Below are 22,367 nucleotides of genomic sequence, written 5' to 3' on the forward strand. Positions count from 1 at the left end.
TGCATGGACAGATAATTTCTCTTGACAAGATTTCTTGAATTAAGATTGTTAAATCTAGAAATAAGCATGTTGAACACTTAAAATAACAAATTAACTGTTAAAACAAGATAAATTATCTAACTATCTAACACTTCCAAGTTTTTTTTTATCATGGTAAGACACAAATTATTTGCAGTGTGCAGAAAAAACACAGTAAAAGCATTAAGCTGGGACAGCTATAACCTGGTTTCATAACTGGCACTCTACAGTTATTTTTTATCAAACCAAACACAGTAAGGGAAACAGTTTTTTCCAGTCAGAGTTAACAAAAACTCTCTCAACCTTGAATTGAAGCTTTTAGGCTGGCCCATTGTTGCTTATTTAATATATTAATACCTTTATGATTAAATATAATCGCCAAACGTAGCTTGCTTTTAGTAAATCTTGGTCTCTCTGCCTCTCAGCGCTGGACGGCCATGACGCTGCAGAACGAGACTCTGGTCCTGGACGCCAACACCACCACCACAGGAAGTGACGGGATGAACCTGGTGCTGCGGCAGGGCGTGCTGCGCCACAAAGACTCTTACAACTTCACGCTGCACGTGACAGACGGCACGCTGGACGGGGAAGGCGCCGCCTCCATCACGCTGCACCGCAACATGCCCCCGGCTGGCGGGGAGTGCCACCTGAGAGTGGGAGGGGAGGCGGGGACGGATTACGGGGACGGAGACGGAGACGGCTGGAGGATACGAACACTGCTGGACCGGGTCCACTTCAACTGCTCAGGTAGGAAGACAGGAGGTGTGGCCTCGCAGAAAATAATATAAAACTCTGAAAACATCTCAAAATGATAAATTATTTCTTAAAAAAAGAGGAAAACAATTAAATCTGCCAGGTCTAGAGATGGTTTGACTAGACCAGGGGAAGACAACCTGAGGCTCCGGAGCCACATGTGGCTCTTCAGGCCATTTGCAGTGGCTCCCTGTGGCTGTGACAATAAAATTAAAAGAAATTAATAGGTTATTTATTCAAATTTTAATGTTCGTAGGTGGTGTAGGCCCAAAGAAATTTGTTTCCTTCAGTTGTAAAGATGTATCGCTTATATACAACGTTTAAAAAATGTTTTAGTCAACTAAAATGTGCAGCATAGCTTACGAAAGTCTACAGCTCGGTGCCTTAAACTCTAAATTTTTACCAACAAATAAAATCATTTTAAGAAATTCTCATTCATTATGACCTATTAGTGATGCTGCTAGGCTGATTAATCTTCATTGTAAGGCAGAAAAAAAGTTTGTGGCTCCATTCGGACATTTTTTTCTCCTTTTTTAGGCCAACGGTGGCTCTTTTGTTAGTAAAAGTTGCCGACCCCTGGACTAGACCTTGATCATAAATAAAAAAATGTTTAAAAAAAATAGCAAAATCATCAAAAAAAATTGAGATTATTAAATTTTGTATGCATTTAATCCAATAGAATGTGTTATTAATAAGGCAAAAAGCAGTAATGATCATTCTTGACTTGTGTTGTGTTGTGTCACACTGAGAGCTGTAACCTGAGATACAGCGAGCGATCACTGAAGACAGAAGTAATGTCGGAGTAAAGTGAGATACAATCTTGTTGGAAAACTTGTAAAAGGATGTTTTTGATGGTTATAATAATTAAAAGAGTGATTGTTCTTAAAGAAAAATGAACCTAACTCTCATCTAGTATTAGGAAGAAAACACAGGAAGTCTTAGTGCCCATATAAGGTAACGTGAGGTAAAAATGCTAACACCACCAAAAATGTTAGTTCCCCACGGATGAAAACAAGCCAAATAAATGCCTGATAGCCTCACTCACACTCCAAAAAGTTCTATGTCAGACAATCACGACATATAAACTGATGTTTTAAAGCTGTTAATGGTTGCAACCAGGGAACTCTGCTGCAAGAACCTCTGAACGAATCTCCCGCTACTTTTGATTCTATCTATCATTTTTGAGTCTCAGAGCTTGGGGAAGAGTTTGGTGTATTGTTGACAGGTTGTCTAATCTGACCTCGGGGCATTGAGCTGTCTGAATCTGCCACTACACTATCCTCTCCCTTCGTGTTTGATTTTGTAAAATCTGTCCTGTCTAATTGGCACATTTAAGAAATAAGATAAGATAAGAAATACTTTATTCATCCCAGGAGAGAAATTTAGGTGTTCCAGCAGCCAACATTCACACAACACAACACATGTATACATACATATTCCACCTATACAGAACATAACAAGAGCCCACAATACATAGCCTAGTATAGAGGAAGTGGAATGGATGGTCCATGTGCATTAGTAGCTGTTACTCATAGATAACAGTTACAAGTGTGCAAATATACAGGTGTGTAAATACATAAACATGTGTGCAAATATATATGTGCAAAAAACATGTGCAAAAATACAATTTGGTAAATACAGTATAAGCAGCTAAGCTACAATTTAAATAAATATTAAATAAATATTCTTCTGCAAAAAACATGTGCAGAAATACAGTTTGGTAAATACAGTATAAGCAGCTAAGCTAAAATTTAAATAAATATTAAATAAATATTCTTCTGTCCTTACTAAAAGGGGAGTCATTATAAAGTGCAATTGCAGGAGGTAAAAACTGCATTTCCCCCTCCATTCCTCATCACGTATTTACCCAGATCATAATCTATTCTTCTGCTGTTTTCTCTCTTTGTTTCCCACTTCCTTGCCTCCAGGCTACACGGATCTCGGGGTCTCAGAGACTCCTCTGCTGTACAGTTTGCTGGTGACACGCTGCAGAGACTACTGCGAGGACTTCTGTGTGTATAAAGGCAGCAGCCCGGAGCACTCGGCCTTCCTGCCTCCAGGCTTCAGCTCAGCCCACCACCGCGTCGCCGTATCCATCACGGTGGAGGACCACCAGGGAGCCGCCATCACTGCTCTCAACAAGTAACTCACTCCTTAACCCTATAAAGCCAAGTGTATCATATTTGATACACAAGTTTTTGAGACCTATACATCATCAGTGTGATATTTTCTTCCTGAAAAACCTGACATGTGTTGAAAAAAACAACAACTGAGCAACAAATTGCACAAAAATACAAGATATAGCAAAAATTATATGCTGGTTCCACTGGTGGATCAGTCATTGCTGCGTGGAAACTTCATATCAGCAGATGTATGATGTTGTGTTATATGGAAAAAAATATTTTGCATGTTTGAGGAAAATGTTAAAAGAAAGTAAAGCCTTAAAAGGTTAAAAATGTTGGGTTTTATATGTTTTTGTTAGTTCAAGAAAAACAAACTGTGAGCAACAAATTGCACAAAAAGAACTGATGTATCAAATATGATACAAATTAGAATCATATATCCCTATTGTTTTTGGATTTTTTTTTTTTAATTATCTGTCAGCAGGTTCAATAAACACTCAAGTTTAACAAAAAAAAAAAAATCTGGCAATTATTTAATGGTTCAGGCTTTATAGGGTTAAACTCTGTTTTTCTTTTCAAGTTTAAATCACAAGTTTACTAAGCCGGTGTGTTACTGAAGATTCTTTCTGAGCAGTGTTATAAATCCCTGCCATCTCCAAGGTCTTGTTCTGTTTTGTTCACACTCTTTCACAGTGTGTTGAACAGTGAGCTTCTCTCAGATCCATTGCAAGACTATTATAGGCTGGAGCAGCCACTCCTGTCATAGCTAGAAAATAGTAAAATTGTTATATGTCTCCAAAGTTGGATCTTGGTCTAACTTGTTTCAGTGTATGAATGTCAGACAAAATAAGTTAAAACAGCTACAAGGAGTTTTTTAACTGGTTATGAAACAGTCTCAATTCAATACTGATGTTTCTACATGACCTACATAAGCAAACGAGAACATCACTGAGAAGATTCCTGTTTATTTTTTCTGAACGCCTCTTGCTGGGTCCAGAAATCAGAAATCAGAAGTAGTAGTAGTAGTTCTGATGTTATATTTTACAGGAACTGACCTTAAAAAAAAGGGTGAATAGAGTGATAGAGCACAGGTGAAAACATGCTGACAGATTGAGAGAACTGTGGGATCTGTAGTTGTTTTTAAGTCTGTACAGTTATTGGAGTTTGCCTTAGGTAACACAAATAATTGATCACACTGTCAGCTCTGGAGAAACACATCCAAGTCCAGTCACAATGCTTTTTGTTTTGTTTTTGTCTCCAGGTCCATCGAAGTCGTGCTGCCAGATCCGCCCCCTGAGTATAACAGCCTTCCCCATTGGCTGTCTGAACTGACAGACAGCAAACTCAAAAAGCTGCTGGAGCAGGGAGACTCCCAGAGGGTCCGAGAGTTATCGTTGGCTCTCATTACCGTCCTGAACGAGGTAGGAGAAGACACACAACAGCCAATAAACCAGGGGGGTCAAACTCAAATACACAGTGGGACAAAATGTAAAACTTGGACAAAGTCGCGGGCCAACATTGATATTAATTGAAAAAATTGACCTAAACAAGTTCAAACGAAATGGAACAAGCAAAGCTTGATATAACTTAATATTGCAAACATGCAAAATCGAATATCAAATAAAACAAACAAACACATCAATGGCATTCATTTCTTAAATAAAATTCAAATAAAAATGTCCCTTTATTTTATATGCGGCCTTCTTTAAATTTAAATTTAACAGTAATCTTTTTCCACAGGCTAAAAATAAATGTGAGAATAAAATAACAATAATAAACCAAATGACTAATAATAATATCCTTCAATGAATGTGCAGCCATTCAAGCCTTGGACTAGCAAGAAAAAGTGCATAAAGACAACTTTAATTGTTGCTCAGTTTGCTCCACACTGATCTACTGTGTTCAAGCCAGAACACCAGCAGAGCATTCTGGGATTTGTAGTATTATTTGCGCTGTATAATACCGGCGGGCCAGCTCTGGTTGGCATTTGGTATTTCCTTGCGGGCCAAATATAATTGGGTCATTCTATAATTTGGGGTACATTTCATATCAACCATAAGGTGGAAAATCCAGTATCTTTTTTTGATAAATAAACTACTTGTTTCCATAATATACCCCCTTAATGTGCTAAATTCATCAATTGCCATGCTTAAGCTCGAATGACATTTAAAATATTCTAATAAAAATACATATTTGATTCCTTAAATTGTCAACTGTGTTACGGACAAATGTTGTTTCAGATAAAACATAAATTAAGTAGCACACATTTTAAAAAACATTATTTTGAAAGTATTTCAGTCTTTTTACGAGGGGTTTTGATGTTGGCTGTCTACTAATTTCAAAATATTAATCCTGAGCTTGATAATGATCTTTTTATTGGATGCTATCATCACGGTTGAATATATTTTTCTGCATAAATCCATATTACACTGGATTTCAAGTTTATTAAATGACCTTATTTATGACTCCCCTCACTAATGATAACCCACATAATTTATGTTACAGTTCAGCCAACATTTAATACATTTATAACTTAAAACTATCAAGTAACACAGTTGACAGGACAGAAACTTTTCTTTAGGGTAAAAAAAACTTTACTTTGATTACATTTTTAAATTGAATAACTAAACAGTATAATTTTATACTGTGGGCCAAATTTTGAGTTTGACACCTCTGCAATAAAGCATTTATCCCTCCAAATATTGATCAGTTGATAAAACATGCAGCATACTTATATCTGCATCTACCTTCCTCCAGTACGAGCAGACCAGGGAGACGGTGCGGGTGTCCCGGGATGAACGCAGCTATCGGGTCCGGGTCCGCAGCAACATCACCAGAGCGCTGACGGCTCTGGACCTGATCACCGTCAGCGACATCCAGCAGACCTCGGCTGCTCTGGCTCAGTGCACGGTCAGCAGGGTTTTTATTTAAAAGGGTGAAAGGAAAAGAAGAAGGAAACAGTCAAGAAAGCAAACAAATGATGAGTTGTGTGTGTGTTTTCCAGGCGGTGAGTCGAGAGTTCATCTGTGAGGAGTGTCAGAACAGCACGCTGAACAAGCTGGAGTCCATGCTGAAGATCCTGCAGACTGACACCAAGCAGGGCACCGTCACCCCCACCGAGATAGCTGACCACATCCTCAACATCATGGGTGAGAGAGAGGAAGAACTCTGTAACATCCATCAGGAGCTAGCAACATGAATCATGTTTACTGCTAACTGGAGGGCCGTGACTTGTTAATGCTGTTGCTTCTGACGGAATCACGTACTTGGTCTATCAAAGGAGACCAATAAACCAGTAGTTCTCAACCTTTTTGAGTCGCGACCCCCAATTTAACATGCATGTTGTCCGTGACCCCCGCTCACTGAACACAATCTCACACACACAGTTCAGATCACCCAAAAAAGAAACAAAATGACCAAAAAAAGGAAACAAAATGATCAAAAAAGACACAAAATGACCACAAAATTGACCACACTCCTATTGCCAAATGAAAAAAAAACAGGCAGGTATACAATTAAAAACGTGAGTTCAGTGAATCCCATTTAGCCTCTTTGTGTCTGTCATGTTGATGTACTGACAGTAAATTATCTCCCTGTTCAAAAAAGACACAAAATGACCCAAAAAAGAAACAAAAAGACCAAAAAAAGACACAAAATGACCCAAAAAAGAAACAAAAAGACCAAAAAAAGACACAAAATGACCAAAAAAAGGAAACAAAATGACCAAAAAAGACACAAATTGACCACAAAATGATAAAAAAAAGACACAAAATGACCAAAAAAGACACAAATTGACCACAAAATGATAAAAAAAAGACACAAAATGACCTAAAAAGACACAAAATGACCAAAAAAGACACAAAATTACCAAAAAAGGAAACAAAATGACCAAAAAAAGACACAAAATGACCACAAAATAATCAAAGAAGACACAAAATGACCAAAAAAGACACAAATTGACCACAAAATGACCAAAAAAGACACAAATTGACCACAACATGATCAAAAAAACACACAAAATGACAAAAAAAACACACAAAATAACAAAAAACAGAAATTAAGTGACCAAAAAGACTAAAAGACTAAAACACATGAACACATGAACACTTTAACACAGTGGAGACAGAGCTGACTTCTAAAATGATTTGGTGACCCCCAGAAATCATCTTGCGACCCCAATTGGGGTCCCGACCCCAAGGTTGAGAACAGCTGCAATAAACAATAGCTGCCATAAAAAGTTGACATGATGGGTTTATTTAGGATTATGTATGTGCAGCTACAGATACAGCTGCAAACAGAGTATCTGTTAACACCATCTCGTCTCTCCCTCCAGGTGATCTGATCCACCAGGTCAGCCAGTCCACCTCCCAGTCTTACATCCAGCCTGCCTACTTGGACTCCCCTTCCCCCCCCTCAGCCTCCTCTTTCTCCTCCTCCAGTGAGGACCAGGGAGGCCCCCTGTTAGACCCCTCTCCCTCCTCCCAGGAGCCCCACCCTCTGCGAGTGGCGGCCAAGGCCTACAGCCTGTCCTCCGTCCTCATGCGGATCCTCATGCACGCCCGAGTGCTGAACGAGGAGCCGCTGGTGCTGAGGGGAGCCGAGATCGCCGCCACGGGAAAGCTGGCGGACCCCCAGAGTCTGCTCTGCTACCATGGCAACACCAGTCCAGGTGGGCTTGTGTATTGAATGTCTCAGGGGCTGAACGTTTTCAGATTCTGTAGGCGGTAACTTTTATCCCTATAACTACAGGGAATTGTACATTATAAACAGGAAAGTGAAGAAAGACTCATATATCAGTGTTTAATCTTCCCTCCTCTCTCTTCTTCTCTTTTATATTTCCAGAGTGCAAACGCTTTTCCATCCCCCGAGCATTCAACTACAGTCTTGGCAGAGCTGCTGCAGGAAACAGCATCATGCAGCTTCTGTTTCAGGTAACATGATGGAAACTACTCAGTCCAGTACTAAACTCTGTGATCGCTGTTCAAGAACTTGGCAAGACAAAAGCTCTCATCATCAGTACACACAGAAATAAGAAATAAGTTATGTTCATGTCTTTATGCCTTTTTCATCAAGATCTGAGTTTTCCACTATGCACCTCTTCTTTTTTTGTGAACAACTTTTTTATTGCTTTTAAAGACAGAACAAGTACAGCAGTCCAATAAAATTAAAAGTTACATTACAATCAAATTGAAAACAATAGTAATAATAATAATGGAAAAGGAAAAATAGGAAAAATTAAAATTAAAAATAAAAAGGGACCAGGCGACGACCCCCCACCCCCCCAATTTGGATCTCTATAAAACTCTTACAGGACATGAGAGACCACGTTCAAGTAATGCAAATAAAAATATTGATTACAGTAATTCCTTGATCTTATCTGCCATTGTTTGCCATGCTAGAATAGTATCAGCTCCAGCACCGTGCATTCTCGCCACTGAAAGCTCCATATTTATTATGTCAATGCATGTGTTAATCCAGTGGGCTTTGGTAACTGTATGTGGAGGTTTCCAGCGTAAAGACAGCATCTTTTTGGCAGCAGTGATGCCCGTTAGGAGAATATGTCTTTTCCAGCATGTCAAGTCAAGTCAAACTTTATTTATAGAGCACATTTAAAACAACCGGGGTTGACCAAAGTGCTGTACAGATATCACAGTTACAGGAAATACGGTAAAAACTAAGATACTAAAATACATAAACACAGTGCAACAATAGAATAAAATAAATTAAAAATATAATAAAATAAATAAAAAAATGTAAATAAAATTTTGTTATTGCAAGATGTCCACTTAAACTTGATTAAAAGCCAGGGAGAAAAAGTGTGTTTTTAAGGAGGATTTAAAAACTTCAAAAGATCCTGCAGATGGGATGTGCCAGGGCAGTTTATTCCAGAGCCACAAAGGCTCGGTCACCTTTGGTTTTGAGTCTGGTTTTAGGGGTTTTGAGTCTGGTTTTAGGGGTTTTTAATCTGGTCTAGGCCATTAAGAGCTTTAAAAACAAACAATAACATTTTAAAATCTATTCTAAAAGCAACCGGGAGCCAGTGTAGCGAAGCAAGGACAGGTGTAATGTGGTCACGTTTGCGTGTGCCAGTAAGGAGACGGGCAGCTGCATTCTGAACCAGCTGCAGGCGGTGCAACAATGAATTACAGTAATCCAGTCTGGTATGTCAATTGTAATGAGGTGGTATCATTCAGGAGTAGCACCATAGGAGAACATGGTACAGTGACTTCCAGTACATTAGATAAAGTAGAACAAACCTCACCCCAAAAAAGCTTCACATCCTTGCATTCCCAGTATATATGTATATATGAGCCTATAAGTCCATCAGATGTGAGTTTCCCACTATGAACCTCTTCTCATGATTTCTGTCCCTCTCCAGGTGGAGTCCAACCCGTTCCCCTTCAACTACGTGGCCAACTACACCGTCTCTACCGAGGTGGCTTCCATGGAGTTCCGCACTGAAAACGGCACCCAGATTCCCATCTCCGGCCTGGACGACAGTCTCGCCATCACTGTAGCTGTTAACAATGGAAGCAGCGGAGCAGAAGCAGGTCCCGAGGCCTCTGGTGGCGGTGGCGTCCCCACAGCCGGAGCCGCCAACATCAGCCAGTGTGACTCCGTCATCGTCAGGGTCAGCACCGGGAACAGCAACCGGCAGGCCGGGCTGTTTGTTCAGCTCAACTTCACCTCTCTGGACGGTGAGCACACACAAGCAGCATTTAATGTTATAATCAGAGGTGGGCAGAGTAGCCAGAAAATGTACTCAAGTAAAAGTACTGTTACTTAAGATTATAATTACTCAAGTAAAAGTAAAAAAGTATGCAGTGAAAAGACTACTCAAGAGTACAAGTACTGCGTTTTCTCCGGATTTATTTTTGAAAGCAACACAAACGGTATAAAAAAGTAGCAAACAACATATAAAACAGCAATCTTCAAACTAAAGATACAATATATTGCCATAAGTTGCATTAAACCCTATGGATTAAGAATGGGATGTCACTTTTTTTTTTTGCGCGTTCACTGTTGCTATGGCTACGACCAACATGACAACACTTGTCATCTGACCCAAGTAGCTGCATTTGATTGGCAAGATCATTTTCTAATGTTTTTTATTGGTTGAAAGCTGAAGACGTAGAAATAGATCTCGCATGTAATAATAAAAAAAAAAAAAGATAAAAAATAAAAATAGTAACTACCATCACGTAGCCAAATAGAACGGCGTAAAAGTACCGTTCCTTCTTCAAATATATACTCAAGTAAAAGTAAAACTTTGGTCCAAAAAAACTACTCCTAAAATTACAATTTATCCAAAAAGTTACTCAAGTATTTGTAACGGAGTAAATGTAGCGCGTTACTACCCACCTCTGGTTATAATACAAAGAACAAAACCATTGGTAAAGCTAACAAATTATAGTTTTATGGTGTATTTTTGCCCCTGAAGTTTGAGGTTTGGAGGAATTTACATACACAACTTATTCTTCTGAATTGAAAAATTGATGGAAATGAGCTTCATTGAAATCAGAAGCAGGATCAGCGACTCCCACCTTTGCCTCTGCCAACTTGTGTACATCAAAAGGAAAAGAAACAGCTTCAAAGAGCAGCTAGCGTAGCGTAGCTTAGCATTAGCCTGCAGCTGCACAGTCACCACTGCACCACTCCACTGGCAGTCAGAAGTGGAGCAGAGATTCTCATTTCAGTGTCAAACCAATTACTCCTTGGCCTACTCCCAAAACAATTTAATACCACGCTTGATACCATGTAGCCTCTTTTACAAATACGCTTGAAAATGTGTCAGTTTTCAGGGCACAGCACCAATAATCTGCTGATCTTTAAGATTCAACACCTGATCGTAACAATGGGATCGTTTTTTCGTGCCAGAAAACAAATTAAATTGAAAGTCTGTTGAGACACCTTGAGACACAAATAGCTCACCTCTGCCCCTGATTATCTCTGAAATGGATTAGCAGTATTGTTTATTGGACTGCATCATAAAAAAAATTGATCTCTTGCTGCCTCTTCACTTTTTATTATTCTTTCTTTCATTGTTTGTACCGTTGTAATCTGTAGAAGATGCTGTGTTGCTGCTTCCATCTCTTGGGGATCAATAAAAAATATTCTGTGTTGTTTTGGCATGAGAGAGGCTGTTGGAGTTTTGAACATAAGGTTATTAAAGGTTATTATCTGGACCAAACAGGGAGATAATTTACTGTCAGTACATCAACATGACAGACACAAAGAGGTTAAAAGGGATTCACTGAACTCACGTTTTTAATTGTATACCTGCCTGTTTTTTTTTCATTTGGCAATAGGAGTGTGGTCAATTTTGTGGTCAATTTGTGTCTTTTTTGGTCATTTTGTTTCCTTTTTTTTGTCCTTTTGTGTCTTTTTTGGTCAATTTGTGTCTTTTTTTGGATAATTTTGTGGTCAGTTTGTCTTTTTTGGTAATTTTGTTTCCTTTTTTTGGTAATTTTGTGTCTTTTTTTTGGTCATTTTCTGTCCTTTTTGGTGATTTTGTGTATTTTTTTTGTCATTTTATGTATTTTTTTGTCATTTTATGTATTTTTTGGTCATTTTGTGTCTTTTCTGGTCAGTGTTTTGATAATATATATTGTGTTAGAGTGTTTTTATTATATATAGTATATTATTATATATAGTTATATATATGTAGTTATATATAACTATGTGTGTGATTGCACTGACCCAGTTTCATTCTTCTCATTATTTTCTTTATCATTATTTTATCTTCTTCAGATGCCAGAGAGAAGTATAAAAGAGAGAAACATGTGGAGGAGCCGTACATCACAGCCTACCTCCATTCACATGAGAGACCCAACGAGTTCAACTACACAGAAATAAAACGTATCACGTCCAGTATGACCAGGGGTCACGACCCGGACCACAGGAAGTACACCTTCTTCCTGTCGCCAGAGTAAGACTTTGTGTCTTCTAACTACACTACCGGTCAAAAGTTTTAGAACACCCCAATTTTTCCAGTTTTTAATTGAAATTCAAGCAGTTCAAGTCAAATGAACAGCTTGAAAGGGTCCAAAGGTAAGTGGTGAACTGCCAGAGGTAAATAAAAAAAGGTAAGCTTAACCAAAACTGGAAAATAATGTACATTTCAGAATTATACAAGTAGGCCTTTTTCAGGGAACAAGAAATGGGTTAACAACTTAACTCTATGGAGTCTTGGGCTATTTTGTCCATTTTTGAATTCTTTTCATGTCTTTGTAAGTCATTTTGTGTCTTTTTTTGGTCATTTTGTGTCTTTTTTTAGTCATTTTGTGTCTTTTTTTTAGTCATTTTGTGTCTTTTTTTGGTCATTTTGTTTCTTTTTTTAGTCATTTTGTGTCTTTTGGTGTCTTTTGTTGTCATTTTGTGTCTTTTTTGGTCATTTTGTTTCTTTTTTTAGTCATTTTGTGTCTTTTGGTGTCTTTTTTTGGTCATTTTGTGTCTTTTTTTGTCATTTTGTGTCTTTTTTTGGTCATTTTGTGTCTTTTTTTGGTCATTTTGTTTCTTTTTTTTGTCATTTTGTTTCTTTTTTTTGTCATTTTGTGTCTTTTGGTGTCTTTTGTTGTCATTTTGTGTCTTTTTTTGGTCATTTTGTGTCTTTTTTTTTGGTCATTTTGTTTCTTTTGTTGTCATTTTGTGTCTTTTTTGGTCATTTTGTGTCTTTTTTTGGTCATTTTGTGTCTTTTTAGTCATTTTGCGTCATTTTGTGTTTTTTTTTGGTAATTTTGTGTCTTTTTTTGGTCATTTTGTGTCTTTTTTTAGTCATTTTGCGTCTTTTGTTGTCATTTTGTGTCTTTTTTTGGTCATTTTGTGTCTTTTTAGTCATTTTGCGTCATTTTGTGTCTTTTTTTTTGGTCATTTTGTGTCTTTTTTGTCATTTTGTTTCTTTTTTTAGTCATTTTGTGTCTTTTGTTGTCATTTTGTGTCTTTTTTTGTCATTTTGTTTCTTTTTTTAGTCATTTTGTGTCTTTTGGTGTCTTTTGTTGTCATTTTGTGTCTTTTTTGGTCATTTTGTGTCTTTTTTTGGTCATTTTGTGTCTTTTTTTAGTCATTTTGTGTCTTTTGGTGTCTTTTGTTGTCATTTTGTGTCTTTTTTTTTGTCATTTTGTGTCTTTTTTTAGTCCTTTAGTCCAACATAAAATGTGATTTTGAATCTTTTTTTTACTTTCAAAACACTATCATGCTCAATCAAGAATTTTAAATGTTGCAAATGTGCATTAATTTCAGAGTACACTGAGACATTAAACTGCATCATTTCCAATTAAATTCTGGAAAAGTTGGAGTGTTCTAAAACTTTTGACCAGTAGTGTATATATAGAATTGTTTATGTCAACTGGAGTCACTAAAGTCACTTCATTTAGTTTCTGTACAATCAAATCAAAACCAACTGACTGTGTCCTGTGTCCTCAGGTCATATGACACGACTCTGGACTACTTTATCAACGTGAGCACGCCCTGCAGCCCCGGCGCTCAGCCTGCAGGCGTTCATCTCGAGGTCGGAGTGTTTGCCTCTCTGTGTCAGTACTTCAGTGAGAGTGAGAAGCAATGGCGGACTGACGGCATGGTGCCGCTGGCGGCGACCACGGCCAGCAGGGCGGTCTGCAGCACCAAACACCTCACGGCGTTCGCTGCAGGCCTGTTCGTCCCCGTCAACGCCATCAGCTTCCACGTGCCGGTCAGTATCTGCAAAACTAACCCGTGTGGTGTAGATTTGTGTGATAAATACTCACTTTGAAGCGTGTTTTTGTCCCTCAGGAGCGTTCTGGTGCCCCCAGCCTGGTGGTGCTCTTGGTGTGTGTGTTGGGGTTATTAAGCTACGTAGTGGCAGCGGCCATCTTGCACAAGCTGGACCAGCTGGATCTACGGCGGGCCGGCGTGGTTCCACTCTGCGGCCAGGACGGACTCTTCAAGTATGAGGTCCAGGTGAAGACTGGCTGGAGCCGAGGGTCAGGTGAGTTTTGTGGTCAATTTGTGTCTTTTTTGGTCATTTTGTTTCCTTTTTATGGTCATTTTGTTTCCTTTTTTTGGTCCTTTTGTGTCTTTTTTGGTCAATCTGTTGGGTTTTTTGGTCATTTTCTGTCCTTTTTGGTGATTTTGTGTATTTTTTTAGTCATTTTATGTATTTTTTTGTCATTTTGTGTCTTTTCTGGTCATTTTGTGTCTTTTTTGGATAATTTTGTGGTCAGTTTGTCTTTTTTGGTCATTTTGTTTCCTTTTTTTTGTCATTTTGTGTCTTTTTTTAGTCATTTTGTCTTTTTGTGGTCATTTTGTGTCTTTTCTGGTCATTTTGTGTCTTTTTTGGATAATTTTGTGGTCAGTTTGTCTTTTTTGGTCATTTTGTTTCCTTTTTTTGGTCATTTTGTGTCTTTTTTTAGTCATTTTGTGTCTTTTTGTGGTCATTTTGTTTCTTTTTTGGGTGATCTGAACTGTGCGTGTGAGATTGTGTTCAGTGAGTGGGGGTCGCGGACAACATGCATGTTAAATTGGGGGTCGCATCTCAAAAAGGTTGAGGACTACTGATTTAAAGGACCTGTGTGTAGGATTTAGGGGGATCTATTGTCAGAAATAGAATATATTCATAATTATGTTTTCATTAGTGTATGGGGGCGGTTGGTAGAGCGGTCACATGCTGATTGGAAGGTCAGTGGTTCGATCCCCGACCATGGCAGCTACATGTGGCAGTATCCTTGAGCCAGATACTGAACCCCAAACTGCTCCTGATGCTGCGTTCATCAGTGTGTGAATGAATCCCCAATGGTCAGCCACCAGTATGAATGTGTGTGTGAATGAGTGTAAAGCACTTTGGATAACAGCGCTATATAAGTGCTCTTCATTTACCATTTACCATAATCACCAGAAACTATAAATCAGTGTGAGTAGCTTAGATTGAGCTCTTCATATCTATATACAGAGCTGCTACAGTTATAGAGGCATCAGCATTAAATCCAGACTGTTTCATCATCAGTTTAAAAAGTGCTTGTAGTTGCTTTAAATCTAAATAGATTATATAAACAAAAGAGAAACGTGTTCTGATATTTTTTTCTGTGTGAATGAACAATCCCCCTTTAACAAGTCTAGTTTGAGTTTTGTCATGTCAGTGCCTTTTGAAGTTTCGGTCCAAAAAATGTTGGTCCAAAGGAGAGTTTGCAGAGTTCTGACTTTGAGTTAAAGTTGATATATTGTGTGTGTCCCTGAAGGCACCACGGCTCATGTGGGACTCAGTTTGTACGGACGTGACAGTCGCAGCGGTCACCGCCACCTCGACAGCCGAGGAGCTTTCACACGCAACGCTCTGGACATCTTCCACATCGCCACGGATACCAGCCTGGGCAGCGTCTGGAAGATACGGATATGGCATGACAACAAAGGTACACACACATATACATGCAAAACATGCTAAATATATCAGGATATGACTTTTGGTCCGTATCGCCCGGCCCTAACATGTTATCATGCAGACTTTAACCAGCGGACGTGTCAACATATTTCTTGTCACCATGTGTCCAGGTCTGTCCCCAGCATGGCTGCTGCAGTACGTCCTGGTCAAAGACCTGCAGACAGGAAGCAGCTACTACTTCCTGGTGGACGAGTGGCTGTCAGTGGACAACGAGAGGACTGACGGACGGGTGGAGATCGAGGTGGAAGCCTCAGGTGAGACACTACAAATACTACAAATCCCAGAATGCTCTGCTGGTGTTTTGGCTTGAACACAGTAGATCAGTGTGGAGCAAACTGAGCAACAATTAAAGTGTCTTTATGCTCTTTTTCTTGCTAGTCCAAGGCTTGAATGGCTGCACATTCATTGAAGGATATTATTATTAGTCATTTGGTTTATTATTGTTATTTTATTCTCACATTTATTTTTAGCCTGTGGAAAAAGATTACTGTTAAATTTAAATTTAAAGAAGGCCGCATATAAAATAAAGGGACATACGATTTTATTTAAATTTTATTTAAGAAATGAATGCCGTTGATGTGTTTGTTTGTTTTATTTGATGTTTGATTTTGCATGTTTGCAATATTAAGTTATATCAAGCTTTGCTTGTTCCATTTCGTTTGAACTTGTTTAGGTCCATTTTTTCAATAAATATCAATGTTGGCCCGCGACTTTGTCCAAGTTTTAAATTTTGGCCCACTGTGTATTTGAGTTTGACGCCCCTGCTCTGACGTGTTTCCTCCAGAGGAGGCTGTGATTCGCCGGCTGCCCCGCCGGCTCCGCTGCGAGCTGCAGAGGGCGCTGTGTGACAGTCACCTGTGGCTGTCGCTATGGGAACGGCCGCCCCGAAGTCCCTTCACCCGCCTGCAGAGAGCAACCTGCTGCGCTCTGCTGCTGCAGCTCTTCATCCTGGCTAACACGCTGTGGTACAGCACCGTGGTGGACCGGAGACACAGGTACATCAGTGTTTGGGTTCTCTATACCAAGGTTATTATAGTTAAGGCAAGGCAAGGCAAGTTTATTTATATAGCACAATTCGGACACAGGAACATTCAAAGTGCTTTACGGGGCAAGATTAAAATACATAAAACACATTAGAAGACATTTAAAAGCGAATTTAAAAAACAATACAAAAAAACCTAATCAAATAGTTAACCAAAACTAACCAAATAACTAATACTAGAACTGAAAAAACATTTTCGTTAACTGAAATAAAAATAAAAACGATAACTAACTGAAACTGTATTGTGTGGTTACAAAGCTAACTAAAATTATACTGAAAATGTATATATATATATATATATATATATATGCAAAATACCAACTTTTAAGGTGAAATTAAGCATTATTTGTGTCATTTTTTAAGGCCAACATAATTAAATCAATATTACTTTTAAATGTTCCAGTTGGTATTTTGCATATATATATATATATACATATATATATATATATATATATATATATATATATATATATATATATATATATATACATAAAAAAGACACTGAGCCTCCACTATATCCTTGCTCTGACTCTAGACTATAGATCTAGAAACTTAATTTCCTCATCTTTGATTGCCTACTTACAAAAAACTAAGGGGAAATGGTCCAACGATTGAGCAAGATGGGCATTTTGGTGGCCATTTGATACAAATTAGAAGGTCAAAAACTCAAAATTTCACTTGGGAACCATTTTTTTTGGCCTCAGCACCCTTGAGATCTGTAAGGTAGGCCGGTTCCTGACTTGTACCCATAAATGCTCCTCACTTCTTATAGGAGGCCTTTATTCTGAAATCCGTCTAGACTATAATTAAAACGAACTGAATTACTATTACAACTAAAACTAACACTGAAACTAATAAAAACTAAGCATTTTCACACAAAAAAAAGTGAACTAAAACTAGCAAACTCACTCTAAAAACCAATTAAAACGAACTGAATTTGAAAACAAAAATCCACAAAGAATTGCAACTAAAACTAATGAAAATCCACAACTATAATAACCTTGCTGTATGTCTGTCTTTGGGTCCACATTGCTGGTGATTTGTTCCTCCATATTAAATCCCGTGGTGTGTTGCAGCCCGCGGCCAGTGTCAAGGTTTTCTTCATTAAGTGGCGAGACGGTGGCTGCAGGCGTGGTGACCTGTCTGATCGTCTACCCGCTCTACCTGCTCGTCTTCACGCTCTTCAGGATGAGCCGCAGCAAGGTAATGCAGTCCTGCCTCTAATTATTCTGCTCAAGGTTTTAAGTGGCTCCCACAGGAAGACATGATGCTGAGTGTGTCTGTGTGAATGTGTGTGTGGGATCAGTGTGTGTCCGTGGAGCAGGTGCCTCCTCAGGTGGACCAGGAGTCGGTGGAGATCGATGACTTCCTGGACGACTCCATGGCTGGAAGCTCTTTCCTCTTTTTTAATGGCGAGGTAAAAAAAAAAAAGTGTCAAAGGGACGACTGGGACGTCAAACTGAATTATGCCTGATAAAGTTATTATATACACTACCGGTCAAAAGTTTTAGAACACACCAACTTTTCCAGAATTTAATTGAAAATGATGCAGTTTAATGTCTCAGTGTACTCTGAAATTAATGCATATTTGCAACATTTAAAATTCTTTATTGAGCATGATAGTGTTTTGAAAGTAAAAAAAAGATTCAAAATCACATTTTATGTTGGACTAAAGGACTAAAAAAAGACACAAAATTACAATGAAAGACACCAAAAGACACAAAATGACTAAAAAAAGAAACAAAATGACCAAAAAAAGACACAAAATGACTTACAAAGACATGAAAAGAATTAAAAAATGGACAAAATAGCCCAAGACTCCATAGAGTTAAGTTGTTAACCCATTTCTTGTTCCGTATATTTTCCCATAAACTATCACCATAAACAATAGTATCGTTGTATCAATGTCATTTTAGTTTTATAACAATATTAGAGCATAATAAGATCACCCTTTTCCACAGCAATGCATTTTTAAATCTCTAGAATATTAAACATTGTAATTGAAATGTAGAAAGGAAATATTAAAATATCCTAGATAAATAAAAACATTAAGAAATTAAGAAACTACAACCAAAACAAATAAAATAGACTTTCAGGCTTTGTTTACAAAAGATTGTACTTAGATAAACATTATGTATTATATCATTTTATTATTGAAATAACATATAAACAGCTGGAATCGCTGCTTGGGAAATATAGGTTTTTTTTCCGGCAATTCGTCCTGCCTGTCAGACATTTGCAGCATTACTTTAAACACAACACATTTACATTTAGTCATTTAGCAGACGCTTTTATCCAAAGCGACTTACAAGGAGGAATAAAAACAAACAATGAAGGTATAGTGTAATAATAGCTGTTAGTGCATCAATAAGTGCTAGTGAAAATTATTTGAGTAGAATTATGGTGTGGTGCTTGGAGAGAAGATGCTAGCAACACAAAAAAGCAGAAAACGTTACACATGTAAACGACAATATATTGAGTCCAGAAAAAAACTATTGTGTCCATTTTTATATATGGAACGTTAAGTGGATATAGTAATTATGGTTGCAGGCCTACGTGTTACTGCAGTAGATGGCGGTCAGCATGAAAGCTCAGAAACATTCTGCTGTGAACAGAGGCAGCAGTAATACATATGTTATATTTAGAATATTTACCTTGCCATTAGACGGCCCTACTAACATCTTGCGGCTGTTTTGTTGCCAGTGCAGTCTGGTGGATTTGACAAGAGCAGAGACAGCAGCTTGAGTTTCCCCTGTGTAAACTTAAACTGGGTCTGAATGTCCGAAATCATTTAACATACACTTAAACTGATAATGATATTTTTAATTTGCTGTGTCAGTCCTAATAGCTAATAGTCTGACTATGGATAAATACCTCACACAAGCACACTTTAAGAAATCCAGACCATCTCTTTAATGTTTTTTTTGTTTTTTTTTGCTTCATTGTTAAATCAATGTAAAATGGATATAGATCCCATGGGCTCTTCCACACTAGTAATTGTTAAAACCGCAGCAGTGCAATCAAGCAAGAAAATATGTTGTGCTTTCCCCTTGTGAGATCATTTGTGTGTGTGTGTGTGTGTGTGTGTGTGTGTGTCTCTATTCATCATGCATCCCTCTCTGTCTCTCTCAGACCAACTCAGAGGAGACCAATGTGGATTTGCCCACTCCATCAACCAAAAGGTGAGACACTCTGTTGCCATGACAACATAATGCATTGTATTACTCACTGCAAGACAAAATGCATGTAATTGCCACTTTGTCTGACAAAGTGGGGATGATAGAGAAGTGAAGCATAAAGAATAGAAAGAAAAGCAGGAAATGGTTTGTAATTCAGAAAAAAATATTTCTCTGCTTTAATTTCAAAACTCATAATTGTTCTCAGCTCTTAGTGTGATGTTATTAACTGTTTCCTTTGAGAAATTAGATTCTTTTGTTAGGTTTAAGAAAGGGAAGAGAAGAAACATTTAAGTGAATAATTTGCTGGTTTGTGTTCCAGCGGGGAGAGTTGGGGCGGGGCCGAGGAGGAGATGGAGGACCGTGATTGGCCCGAGCTGCTGAGTGACGTGTCGGTGGTCGGAGGGGCGGGGCATGGGGCGGGGCTGCCCCGGCTGAAGAGGGGTCAGGGGAGCAGGCACCTGGGCGTCGACATGACCTTTAACCCCGAGGACGAAGAGGGGACGGACCAACGCAACAAGTATTTCACCTCCTCAGGTAAGCAGACCAAGAAGGCTTTCAAACAAATCAAGTATTTCACCTCCTCAGGTCAGCAGACCAAGAAGGCTTTCAAACAAATCAAGTATTTCACCTCCTCAGGTCAGCAGACCAAGAAGGCTTTCAAACAAATCAAGTATTTCACCTCCTCAGGTCAGCAGACCAAGAAGGCTTTCAAACAAATCAAGTATTTCACCTCCTCTGGTCAGCAGACCAAGAAGGCTTTCAAACAAATCAAGTATTTCACCTCCTCAGGTCAGCAGACCAAGAAGGCTTTCAAACAAATCAAGTATTTCACCTCCTCAGGTCAGCAGACCAAGAAGGCTTTCAAACAAATCAAGTATTTCACCTCCTCAGGTCAGCAGACCAAGAAGGCTTTCAAACAAATCACCTTTTATCAGTTTTTTTTTGATCAAGGTGTTTTTATTTTGTTTTACAGATTATAGTTTACAATTTAACATAGGTCCAACAGAACACACAGGGAAAAAAAAAACCCTCAGTAACCCCCCCCCCCCCCCCTCCCCCCCCCCCTCCCCAAGTACCAGACTTAAGAGTTCACAGTGTGAAATACATAGTTCAAAATACAGAATTCACATAGCCAGATTAGCAAAAATCAGAAAGAAAAAGAAAACAAAGAAACAAAAACATAACAACAAATACATAAATATAATTATAATGATGACCAACAGCAGAGGTTTACAGTATTATATTGTCTGCCTCAATATCTTCAACAAACATTAAGAAAGGCTGCCAAATGTTATAACATTTTCTAGTAGACCCACCTTTTATCAGTTTACTGAATCCATGATGCACAGTCATGGAGGAAAGAATTAGACCACCCTTGTTTTCTTCATTTTATTTTTCACTTTAACATCTGGTACAACTAAAAGTACATTTGTTTGTACAAATATAATGATAACAACAAAAATAGCTCATAAGAGATTAATTTAAGAGCTGATATTTAGCCATTTTCCATGGTTTTCTTGATAATAACCAAAATCATTATCGAGAAAACCATGGAAAATGGCTCGATATCAGCTCTTAAATTAAACTCTTATGAGCTAATTTTACCAGGCATTAAAATGAACAATAAAATGAAGAAAATGAGGGTGGTGTAATAATGTTTTTCCATGACTGTATGTGTTTGTATTATGTCTGAAGACCAAGCTGCTTGTTTCCTCACAGACGAGGATCTGATCAAACACATCCTGGCGGACGGACAGAACTTCTTCCCTCCGGCAGACGAGAGTGAGATGGCCGACCTGTAAGTTTGATTTTTTTAGTGTACTTTTGTGAAATATAATGAATGCACCAGCTTTATATCGCACTTTTGTGGATTTACCTTAATTGAATTCATTATATATTTATTTTCTCCGTGTGTGTGTGTGTGTGTGTGTGTGTGTGTGTGTGTCAGATCAAGTATTTTCGGAGACAAGACTGAAGTGATTCTCCTCCAAAAGCTGAATGAGCCTCTTCCTCTGGAACCAGTGAGGAGAGACCCACCAAAAACTGCTTTCACTTCAAATACAGGTACATACACAATATATATATACATACATATGTATATATATCTATACATATATATATACACTACTGGTCAAAAGTTTTAGAACACACCAACTTTTCCAGAATTTAATTGAAAATGATGCAGTTTAATGTCTCAGTGTACTCTGAAATTAATGCACATTTGCAACATTTAAAATTCTTTATTGAGCATGATAGTGTTTTGAAAGTAAAAAAAAGATTAAAAATCACATTTTATGTTGGACTAAAGGACTAATAAAAGACACAAAATGACTAAAAAAAAGACACAAAATGACTAAAAAAAAGACACTAAAAGTCACAAAATGACTAAAAAAAGACACAAAATAACTAAACAAAGACACAAAATGACTTACAAAGACATGAAAAGAATTCAAAAATGGACAAAATAGCCCAAGACTCCATAGAGTTAAGTTGTTAACCCATTTCTTGTTCCCTGAAAAAGGCCTACTTGTATAATTCTGAAATGTACATTATTTTCCAGTTTTGGTTAAGCTTACCTTTTTTTATTTACCTCTGGCAGTTCACCACTTACCTTTGGACCCTTTCAAGCTGTTCATTTGACTTGAACTGCTTGAATTTCAATAAAAAACTGGAAAAATTGGTGTGTTCTAAAACTTTTGACCGGTAGTGTAGAAATATATATATATATATATGTCCCAGCACTTAGAGCCTGTATGTAGGAGTGTGAGACATTTATAAAGAGATTACCATTTAAAGATGCCTCACCAGGATTGGAAAGCTCTTCCTGCAGCTCTCTGACTCAT

The 22,367-nt window shown here is 38.1% G+C and overlaps 1 protein-coding gene across 1 annotated transcript in view; it reads left to right on the forward strand.

Annotated features, from left to right (window-relative positions):
• The window catches only part of pkd1a (polycystic kidney disease 1a), a 155,196-nt gene that overhangs the window by 108,005 nt on the left and 24,824 nt on the right, over nucleotides 1–22,367 (forward strand). Inside the window, exons 26-45 of the mRNA XM_059348971.1 lie at nucleotides 444–765; nucleotides 2,700–2,913; nucleotides 4,156–4,315; nucleotides 5,652–5,804; nucleotides 5,899–6,043; nucleotides 7,228–7,563; nucleotides 7,737–7,825; nucleotides 9,274–9,592; nucleotides 11,646–11,823; nucleotides 13,317–13,581; nucleotides 13,662–13,857; nucleotides 15,104–15,274; nucleotides 15,414–15,557; nucleotides 16,088–16,298; nucleotides 17,422–17,548; nucleotides 17,652–17,762; nucleotides 19,478–19,527; nucleotides 19,844–20,058; nucleotides 21,244–21,322; nucleotides 21,473–21,588. Of these exons, the coding sequence (XP_059204954.1) occupies nucleotides 444–765; nucleotides 2,700–2,913; nucleotides 4,156–4,315; nucleotides 5,652–5,804; nucleotides 5,899–6,043; nucleotides 7,228–7,563; nucleotides 7,737–7,825; nucleotides 9,274–9,592; nucleotides 11,646–11,823; nucleotides 13,317–13,581; nucleotides 13,662–13,857; nucleotides 15,104–15,274; nucleotides 15,414–15,557; nucleotides 16,088–16,298; nucleotides 17,422–17,548; nucleotides 17,652–17,762; nucleotides 19,478–19,527; nucleotides 19,844–20,058; nucleotides 21,244–21,322; nucleotides 21,473–21,588 (3,601 nt within the window). The remainder of the gene's footprint in view (nucleotides 1–443; nucleotides 766–2,699; nucleotides 2,914–4,155; nucleotides 4,316–5,651; nucleotides 5,805–5,898; nucleotides 6,044–7,227; nucleotides 7,564–7,736; nucleotides 7,826–9,273; nucleotides 9,593–11,645; nucleotides 11,824–13,316; nucleotides 13,582–13,661; nucleotides 13,858–15,103; nucleotides 15,275–15,413; nucleotides 15,558–16,087; nucleotides 16,299–17,421; nucleotides 17,549–17,651; nucleotides 17,763–19,477; nucleotides 19,528–19,843; nucleotides 20,059–21,243; nucleotides 21,323–21,472; nucleotides 21,589–22,367) is intronic.

The sequence above is a fragment of the Centropristis striata genome, chromosome 1 (genome assembly GCF_030273125.1).
Source record: "Centropristis striata isolate RG_2023a ecotype Rhode Island chromosome 1, C.striata_1.0, whole genome shotgun sequence".
Classification (NCBI taxonomy): Eukaryota; Metazoa; Chordata; class Actinopteri; order Perciformes; family Serranidae; genus Centropristis; species Centropristis striata.